This window comes from Plasmopara halstedii, assembly GCF_900000015.1.
Source record: "Plasmopara halstedii genome assembly, contig: Scaffold_3060, whole genome shotgun sequence".
Taxonomy (NCBI): domain Eukaryota; phylum Oomycota; class Peronosporomycetes; order Peronosporales; family Peronosporaceae; genus Plasmopara; species Plasmopara halstedii.
This window is the reverse complement of record NW_020189964.1, coordinates 2137705-2147281: the sequence shown is the minus strand read 5'-3', so window position 1 is coordinate 2147281 and position 9577 is coordinate 2137705. Positions and strand designations below refer to the sequence as shown.

At 46.2% G+C, this 9577-nt stretch overlaps 3 protein-coding genes across 3 annotated transcripts; 1 reads left to right on the top strand and 2 right to left on the bottom strand.

Moving 5' to 3' along the window:
* Positions 1 to 1693: 1693 nt before the first annotated feature.
* Positions 1694 to 2090, bottom strand: PHALS_06939 (uncharacterized protein; the record flags this gene model as incomplete). Its single annotated transcript, XM_024720318.1, has 3 exons — positions 1694 to 1794; positions 1866 to 1924; positions 2038 to 2090. 3 exons carry the CDS (start codon positions 2088 to 2090, stop codon positions 1694 to 1696), a joined length of 213 nt encoding a protein of 70 aa, XP_024585529.1.
* A 646-nt stretch (positions 2091 to 2736) lies between these two features.
* Positions 2737 to 4674, top strand: PHALS_06938 (Ankyrin; the record flags this gene model as incomplete). The annotated part of the gene is made up of 1 exon (XM_024720317.1): positions 2737 to 4674. The coding sequence occupies one exon, from the start codon at positions 2737 to 2739 to the stop codon at positions 4672 to 4674; it is 1938 nt and encodes a 645-aa protein (XP_024585528.1).
* A 500-nt stretch (positions 4675 to 5174) lies between these two features.
* Positions 5175 to 8873, bottom strand: PHALS_06937 (cell division control protein 6 homolog; the record flags this gene model as incomplete). The annotated part of the gene is made up of 2 exons (XM_024720316.1): positions 5175 to 6200; positions 6270 to 8873. The coding sequence occupies 2 exons, from the start codon at positions 8871 to 8873 to the stop codon at positions 5175 to 5177; spliced, it is 3630 nt and encodes a 1209-aa protein (XP_024585527.1).
* Between the last annotated feature and the right edge of the window lie 704 nt (positions 8874 to 9577).

Sequence of the window (9577 nt, the reverse complement as noted above, 5' to 3'; positions counted from 1 at the left end):
GCAGAAGATTTCGGCGCGAGCCGCGCCTGTTCAAAGGCCTCCTTCGAGAGACGCCATTACAGCGGTTGAAGTTTGTAACTCCTTTACATAGTTCTCTAGTTCTCGCCCCCTCCTTGATGGGTGGACTTAAGTTTCGACAGCACCCGATAAACCGGGTTTGGCGGCGGGATAACGTTGCTTCACATCCCGTTGTGATGAAAGCGCCTTTGTTACAGCGGTACTGCATGTAAGTCCATTTTGCGCGCATCCTCCCAGCTTGGGGGCCGAAAGCGCGGCGCGCAGTTGCTTTGTCTGAAGTAAGGACATATTCACGGCTATCTCAACGTCTTACGTCCATAAAAATAAATGTTTGCCATATCGGTCCTCAATCGGCTGGCACATTACGTTAGCGGTCCCGCGGTGGGCAAAATCTTTTCTCCCACAGGCATCCGGCGAGGCCCATTATCCTTTCTCGAGCTGTCTATCGCCTTAAGGCACACAGTTACCCAATCTGGCTCGTAAATGTCCACTTTTCGGGACCAACGATAGACATGAGCCTTCCAGCGTGTCTAGATGTGTCCCGGGGTCAAGTACTGAGCCATCACCCTCACAGAAGGTGCAGTTTTTTTATGACTCGGTATAGTGATTGATTACTTGTACCAAAGGTTTGCTGTGTACCTAGCGCCGAGAAAGCTCAGGTCTAAGAGGCTCGAGTACTTATGCATAGTGATCGAGTTCGTACTCTCCTTCCAGATTGTGACTGAGTACATATATTTCACAAATCGGTCACAATTACGACTTATTATTTTCGTACAGTTATATTGCACAAATACACAAAGGTGTGGTTGACAAGTTATGGAAGGATGACATGGTTTAGCAAAGATTTGAAACGTCAGATAAGCGGGCAACTTGGTTTGATAAGCGGTAAGAATTTGTTCCTAAGCTAACACTGTCACCACCCAATATCAACGAAAGGACCGCTTAGTTTGCACGGAAGGTGCTTGTACTCTAATTACGCTGCCCAATGTCGAATTCAACCTTGAATCGGGGTGGTATCAATGTTGTACAGTTTCTTCTTCCTGTCGTCATTCTTACCTTTTGCAAAAGCAACTTCAACTTCCGTCTCAAATTGTTGCAGGCTTGCTTTAGTTTAAAGTGTTGAGTCTAAACAAACTGCAGTCAGCTACAAAATTAGTAACCTGGGACGGCTAGCATCTAAAGTGGCTCTGAAGTCATTTCGTACTGCAGAACGTATTTGGCATGGCCATATAATCTTCGTTGTCATAGCGTAAAATAAAAATTTACTCCATATATCGGTATACCGGAATTTAGGCAGCTGACAAGTTTACGTCATGCTAACACTCTAATTACACATATACTTGTGGAACTTCAAGTTCTATTTTGCCAAAACGATACCAGCTGCGTGGTGTTCACGACACAATTATAGAGTGAGCTGTTTCGCGACAGGACGCGGAATTGTTATGAAAAATTTGTTGCTGTGCACAGCGGTAGAGTCGGTGTGTTGTTCCTTAGACTGTGAATTCTGCGTAGCTATCGAAAAGAAATGATACCCGCGATACTGTAATGCCAAAATCAGGTCAATCAAGAGAGATACCGATAGTCAAGTTACTCTTTTGTGGCTTTTCTTAACGTGAACAGCTGCTGTTATTTTACGCTTAAAAAATGCCAGTCTAACGCCAGTAGTTGTGCGGAATCAAGTCCCGCATGCTGAACTCGCAACCCCGAGCATAAAATCAGCGATGACTGAGCAATCGATCATATAAATCGCTCTCTTTCTGAAATCCTTAAGTAGTACTGTAAAGTGCATATGGCATGGTCTTATTGTGAGCAGCATGTACCATTAAAGGTGGGATTCATGTGTGTACGTCTTCTACGGAGAACGGGCGAACGACGGACAATCATTTGTGATAGTTGTGCAGAGCTACTGTCAATCGACAAATAAACAAGCATAGCGGTCAGGTACTTCCCGCACTCGATCACCCGACATTGCGAACGCCCATGCTCGTGTCAGCAAACACAGTTCAGCAGTAAATGTACCTCGCACTACCAACAGCATTTGACTCAAAACGGCTGCTTCTCTCTCTTTGCATAATGTCAGCGAGCCCTGCAGCAAGCAGCTGTGACGATATTAAGCGCAACTACAGCAGCTTTGACTATAAATAGCGTGAGTGTTTTTCACTTTCTTGCATTGCGATCGCCTCTTTTCAAATCCATCTTGCAGCTTTCATAAACAAATGTATAGCCGTAGACAGGCGTCACGACACTGAAATCGGGCAGCAGCATTAGCATATCACAAATTGTCTTAGCTTTCTTTACACTTGGTCTACCGGTCAGTACTGCATGGACGCCTTCAAGTCGTCGCAGTGCGAGTGTTTAGGCCAGCAGCTATTGCGGAGAGAGAAAAGACTCAAACGGGTCATAATCGGCTATTTTATTTCCAGTTTAGTCACTGCCCATAGCACTCTCCGCCGCTTTTCCGGGTCCAGACTGCACACTGAAACGAAACTCCAAAAACCATGCAATAATCCCATCCGAGATACAACACTGTGGCCTGGCGTAAGCTTCACACTGGTCGCCGCTGGCCTTCACACTTCGCATTTTTCTAAGCCCGAAAGGCGTTAACGAACTAATCGTCACTAGTGAAGCGCCCACTTGCATCAACGCAGACCGCAATCTTTGCCTCATTCGGCTCTTCTGGAAAAGTGGGACACAGTCCAGTCAAGAAAGATAGATAATATGCAGCTTCAGCTCGTATCCAGCGAAGCTTTCAACGTCGTACCGTCCCCACAAGCAAAATTGCGACCCATGCGCGACTTTGAAGCAGCTAATGGTATGCTTCCCGCGTCCCGTCGCGCCGAACTTTCACGTCGACGCCACTGTGTGGATTTTGATCACGAATGTCTCGAGCTATGTCAAGCCTTCCACACTGCACCTGAGCCTTTAGCATTCGAATCACTTCCATGCAACTCAAGTCCCACTTCAATTCTGCGCACCCGATCGACATCAGCTTCTGTGCCGGTTAACATGTTGCCAAGGACTTTGGAACTTAGCACCGTTCGTAGCGAACATAGCAAGGAGAAGCACTTCAAGGCAAAAAAAAAAGTATCATTTTTGCAGATGGAGCCTGAGCAAGAGTTCGAGCATAGTCTTCAGAAGCCATGCAGCTGCACATGTTTGAAACCTATCGAGATTGTTAAGGAAACGCCGCCATCCATTCACGCCATTTGCAGGAGAGCAGATCGACAGGCTCTTAAGCATCTGTTGAGTTTCTATTCTGGTGCGAATCTCATTCAGCTCGTCAACTCTAGTTGTACGTGTGGCCGCACGCCACTTGAAGTAGCATGTGAAGCAGGCGACATTAACATAGTAAAGCTTCTGCTTAAGCGCCATGCCGACCCAAACAGCGCAGGTAACACTGTAGCTGGAGGTAATCTGACGTTGTCCAATCATATCCGCAACCACAGGAGACGTAGTATTGATAATATACACAAGCAAAAGCAGCGGACTTGCCTAGGTATTGCCAGCAAGAGCCGCAAGTCGGACATCATGGAATTATTAATGCAGTATGGCGCACGAATTGATGAGGAAGCAGTCGTGATTGCTGCACGTCATGGCCATGAAGATGTGATTCGCACACTTGTTAAGTTTGCTAATGCTGATGCCAAGAAGAAGGCCAATCCAGTGCATCAGCTTTTCCACAAGAAGGGAGCCGTGGTAACCGAGCGCATCTATGTTCCATTAATCTCAAGCTCGCTGTTACTGAAAGCATGCTCTGCAGCGGCAATGGCTAACTCAAAGCTTATTTACATTCTTTTGGGTGAAGGCAAGACCGCTATTTCCAAGCAAAATGTGATACAGTGTGCACTCGACGCTATTTACGTTTTAGATTACCGCCTGGTTAAGTGCTTGACAACGATGTACGACTCTCGGCTTTTGATTGATGCTTGCGACAAGATGTCAAAGAGTAGTCTGCTGCATGCGGCAGTGAAGATCGGCAGCGCCGAGATTGCTCTGTTATTAATCGAGCTTGGTGCCGATGTGCATGCAAAAGACGGCAGTGGTGTTCCACCTCTATATTTGGCCTGTGCTCGTGGACAAGAATTTGTGGTACGGACATTGATAGAGAAAGGAGCCAAGTGCGCAGCTGTGGGTCCTAGTGGTGAGACACCACTACATATCGCTGCTCAGGAGAACCAGCTCGCGTGTGTGAAGTTGCTACTAGATGTTGGCAACGTCCATGTGGATGAGGTGACACATGATCGGTGCACGGCACTTCATCTTGCATCTCAACGAGGCAACACAGCAGTTGCAGAATATCTACTTGATCACGGAGCTGACGTAGACGCCATGACGGTAAATAACGAGTCGCCTTTGCTCAAGGCCAGTCGCATGAGTCAATTCGAGACCGTCAAGCTACTTTTATCTCGAAATGCTAGAACTAAGCCTGGTTTAACGTCAAGTACATCCGAGCAACAATTGGCAGTCACTGGCGGGATGTCGTCATCGCTCAACTTACAAGACTCAGATGCGCGGGTGTTTCGAAGGCGATCATGGTCATCGTCTGATACGAGCACGCAGCGCAAGGGCAGCAAGGAAAACGAGTCAATTCTCATTGCTAAGCCCAGTACACATACATCACTGAAACACTGGCTTCGCTCTGTGCTTCATAACTGATTCCGACACGAACAGAAGTGTGGATCTAGCTGATGTTCAGAAGGCTCACCGAACCGTACATCCCGTACCTTTCTGTAACTTATTCCCTCACGGTTTAGATTCCGTAATTGTATTGATAGATATTAATTTAAGGGCATCACAGACTCAATGACTGGGATTTCTCGCAAGTTGTTACAAACTCAACTCATGACAGTTCTTAAGGATGTGCCAAAGGATACATCAAACTCCGTTCAGATAACAATCCAGATGCACCTGGTAACTTTGGTACAGTATAAATATTGATAGAAGCAAAGAAACTACAGTACTTGGATACCATCGCCCGGTGATCACTAAGCATCTATGTACTGTAATTTTCAAGCTTGCCTCAAGAAAATGTTATCTGAGAATATAAGGTCGTTGAAGCTAATGAGCAAACCATAAACATCCTGTACTAATATAATACGCTCGGTATTAACATACACTAGGCATTGCAGCCGCACCGCAATTAATTTGCCAAGTATTTAAACAAGCCGAGAGAGAAAAGCGTCTTTGCGAAAGCTCTGAAGTAGCTCGCTTGTGCTACAAAGCACTTTAACTAGGTGTTTTCGTAGCTCTGGTCCCGCGATAAGACCCTCTTCACCAAGCGTGTCAAGCGCATTCCTAAAGTCACGCATCGACAATGGCTTGAAAACTCCTGCGTCCTTGCTCACCTCACAATAGCATGAGTAAAGCTCGTCAACACACAAGAGTGGCGCCGTCTCGCTTTCATCCTCAGTGGCACGGTTAGCCGCTACGAGCAGTAATCGAGTTGCGGCGAATAAAATCATCTGCAAGTTACGCGGCAGCGAGCGAATAATAAGCGCACTCTTTGACTCCAGAGCGTATTTTATGATACGCAACATATCCGTTAAGGGGAGCGGGCGTCCCAATCCAGTATCATCCAACGGGTTCTCCGCATTTTCCTTTTCTGTCTGATCCAGCTTGTGCTGCAAAACGCGACGACACGTGTCCACTGCTAGTCGTATGTCGCCCGATGTTGAAGCTATTTTCCGAGCCAGGAACGTGATACCATGAGGGCTTACGAGTTTAGATGCCGCCGTCTCTCCACCAAGGCGATCAATCAAAATCTGCTCAATAGTTTGGTGGTTATATGGCTTAAAAATGATGACCCGTGGTGAGCAGTCGGGCATTTGCTGCTGAAGCATTGGCATATGGCGCTCAGTAAAGTCCACCTGGTTGGCAATGCCAATGAGAATAAAGCTGTTTGTAGCTTTATGGGCAAGCTTAAAAAGCCTACACAGATCATCCTCGATTTGGTTGTTTTTCAATAGAATATCGATCTCGTCTAAGATCAAAATCATTGTTTTGGAAGACTTAAGTTCTCGAGTTGTCGCACGTTCGATGGCCTCAAATGCCTCATTCCCATTTGAAAATGATTCGTTTGTGAGATCCTTCGCGAGTTTGCAGAACAATGCACACGAGCCAGCAAGGGTCATGGCGTTTACGTGGCAATGAACAGGTTTCTGAGCTTGCTGAGGGCAGCATTCCTGACACAAAAAAAAAGGTTCAATAACTTCCAATCCTTTGACGCCTCAGATACGGTAGGTCTAGCTTACCCGAAAAATTTCTTCAATTTCTGGTTGAGTCGCCTTAAATAGAGCCGTCTTGCCGCATCCCGGTGCACCTGAGATATACAGACTAGAATTTTTATCTCCTCTGAAACAATCACGGAAAAAGTTTCGGATATCGTCAAACTCTTCTTCACGGTGACAGAAGTTAGTCGGAATATATGCTGCTGTAAGCTTCTGAATTGCGCATCGAATCAAATCCATATGAGTTGCCTCCTTTACGATATCTGTTGAATCAACATTGACGCTGGATCGCTGAAAACTTTTCTTCTTTAGTTCAGTATTCGGTGAAGGTGTAAAGCTGTTCGCAAGGTTTCTAAGTGGCTTTCGGCCGCTACCATTACTTTCTTTGCCATTTACTTCCATGAAAGCAGGCGAAGTAGTTTGTGTGTCTTGACCATTGCAACAGAGATCATTCGTCACTATTTCTTTTTCAATAGGGGTACAATGTAAATTATTTTTCTTGTCATCATGCTGCGAAACTGGGGTGCTCTGATGGCGTTTTCGCTTGCGAGTAAAAGTCGTCGACTCTGCATCGCTATCACTCAGAGATCCATCGCTTGTATCCATAGCAGCTTCAGCCCGCACACGTGCAGCCGTCTTATTCCATAAACCACTGCTTTTTAGGTATTCGATTAGTTGGTCCTTTGTCTGAAAGTAATCAACTCCTGGTGAGCCGTCTTTGATCGTAGCGCAGTGTGGCTTAAAGTAGTCGCACTCGAGGATGCCATAACGATAGTGCCAGCCATCTTCTGAAAGGATACGCCAGATCTCACCAAACTTGACCTCTGATAATGTGGTCTGGGATGATAAGCCACATGGTGCTCGCACGGAGGACTTGGACCGAGCACGTCGAAAACGACTTGTATTTTTTGATCTATTAGGGTATCCTCTCGAAAAAGTTCTCGTTACTTTCGATTTCACGATTGGCATTGGCGTGCTCGTCTGCATTTGAACCAGACTATTCAAACAGCTTGAATCGCAATCATCACCTTGATCAGATTCATTTTCACTATCAGTAATAAATTGCCGAATGTGGTCTTCCTCCAATTTTGCAAAAATATGTTCATACTCGCCACTGCGATTAAGATACTCCTCAAGCTCTTCGCGGCCACAGAAGTAGTCAACATTGGGCTGAAGGGCTTTATTATCCTTTGTCTTGCAGTATGGCTGGTAATAATTCCACTGCAGACCACCGCTCTTCCAGTACCATCCCCGGCGCTTTAATTCGCTTTCTAGTTTTCCAAACGCCATTTTAAAAGGAGGAATCACTTGCTTTGGCCTGCTTAGTTTTGACTCATTTTGCACCAGTTTGGCTTGCTTCTCAAGTGTCTTCGTGGGAGCCTCAGTAATCGTCTTCGCCACGCTCAATTCACCTGCCGCATTCATAAAACGGACATCTTTTCCCACACAAGAATTTGCTTCTACATCTTTGTTCTCTTCCGCATATTCTTCGCTATCATCGATAGATTGGATTAGCTTCTCTTCATTCTCAAACTCAGGTTCTACCATCTCAACGTCCGACTCAGCAGCGTCAGACTCAGATAATTGCTTTTTCAATGTGTTGTTGTCTGTGAAGCTTGTAAGACCACAATCGTTCAGGTAGTTGGCCACAGCCTGAAATTTAGATCGAAAAATAGTCACATTGGGCACCCACTGGTCAAATGACAAGTCTATCTTCTTGTACAAAGTTTCGCTTGACGTCTCCATACTTTCCCATCCATTGACAACTGCCACAAGCCACAGAGATTCTGTCAGCTCGGGATCACTTTCGTCAGTCGTGATGTTTACCCAGTCACCCAAGAATCTTTCACAAGCCTTCTCAAGCGAGTCAAAGAGATTTACGTTCGGGACAAAATCAAAGAAACTTGTGCCAGGCATTTTGTAAAGTACCTGTCCGTCCCCTTGAGTCATGGTCTCCCAGCCAGTCTCTATCATTTTTTGCCAGCATTTAGTTACTATAGCTGTCATGCCAGGGTCCATAAGCAGCTTGACTATGTCGGTTGGCTTTCGCTCTGGAGTCGCATCTTTGGATTTCTTAGTGGTCTTGACATTGGCTTTTGGAGGCGAAGAAATGAGCTTTCGCAGCACAACGGCCTTGCCAGTCTTGTGTGCCGTCTTCGCCATGGTCAGTAATGTCACAAAAAGTTCCGCGGCCTGTGCATCTGTGTGCACGTCGTGTGCGTATGTTGCAGCCTCGTCACAGGCACGCATGAAGCAAGGATTGTTTTGCGCGCGTTTCACAGTTTCATCTGGTAGCTGATGTTTGGCGCAGAGCACGGGGAATTCGTCAGCGGTTGTCCACGTCTCAAAAGAGAGGTCGTCTTCATGCGCCACGCAGAGCTGCAAATTGGGCGATGAGCCCGTCGCAACCACGTGGCAGGCCCGCGGCCCCACACCAAAGAAATAGACGATGCGATCTTCTGCATCCAGCACGGGTTTTTCATTCCGAAGCGACCACACATCGTGTGTATGCGCTACGGCTGCTGAATAGCTCTTGTACACGCACGCGGGCCAAAAGACCTGCATACCGCGTACCTTGACCCACCTCAGCGTCGCCGCAGCAGAATCATTATAATCGGTTGAGGTCATATGTATGATTAATTGATTATTTTCAGATTAAGTGCCCAGAGCTCGATCCGAGGGCTCAAGCTTCGGATGCGGAATGCGAAAGGATTGCGCGCGCGATTTTGGCGCGCATAAAACTTTTTCAAATTACATTAACATAAGGACCAAAATTATGGTATTTTAGGAACTGTCAAATTATTAGAATCTAATTAAATCTGTGACCTCGCAGAATAAAAATACCTCAATTTCAAACCTCGATAAGAGGAATCTTCGGTAAATTTCAGTATATAAATCGATTTGGTTGAAATTTACATACAAGACAACACAGCAAATTTTAACAATCTGAGCTTAAAATTCAAAATCAAAATCAGTTTCGATCTTGATCAGAAGTGTACGTTTGCCTTGGTAAGGCTTTTAAGTGCTTTTAGAGGCAGCGGATTGCGATCGGCTGCATGAGTTCTTGGTTCTTGTATAGAACGAAAGGTCGGTGACCTAAAGACGCTTCCTCAAGCGCAAAGCTACGGCAGCCCCGCTGCACTTGGTAGCACTTGTAGTCAATCTACACCTGAATCGTTTCAACTGATCCTCTGTGAGGATAGAGGAGTTTTCCTCTGTGCCCCAGGCATGCAGGACGGGCTTAATAAGCTGATGTTCTTGCTTGGCCCTGAGGGCGTGCAACACCTTGTGGCACAAGGCCCCGAGGCAATCGGTGTTTGGAGGCGTTTTCC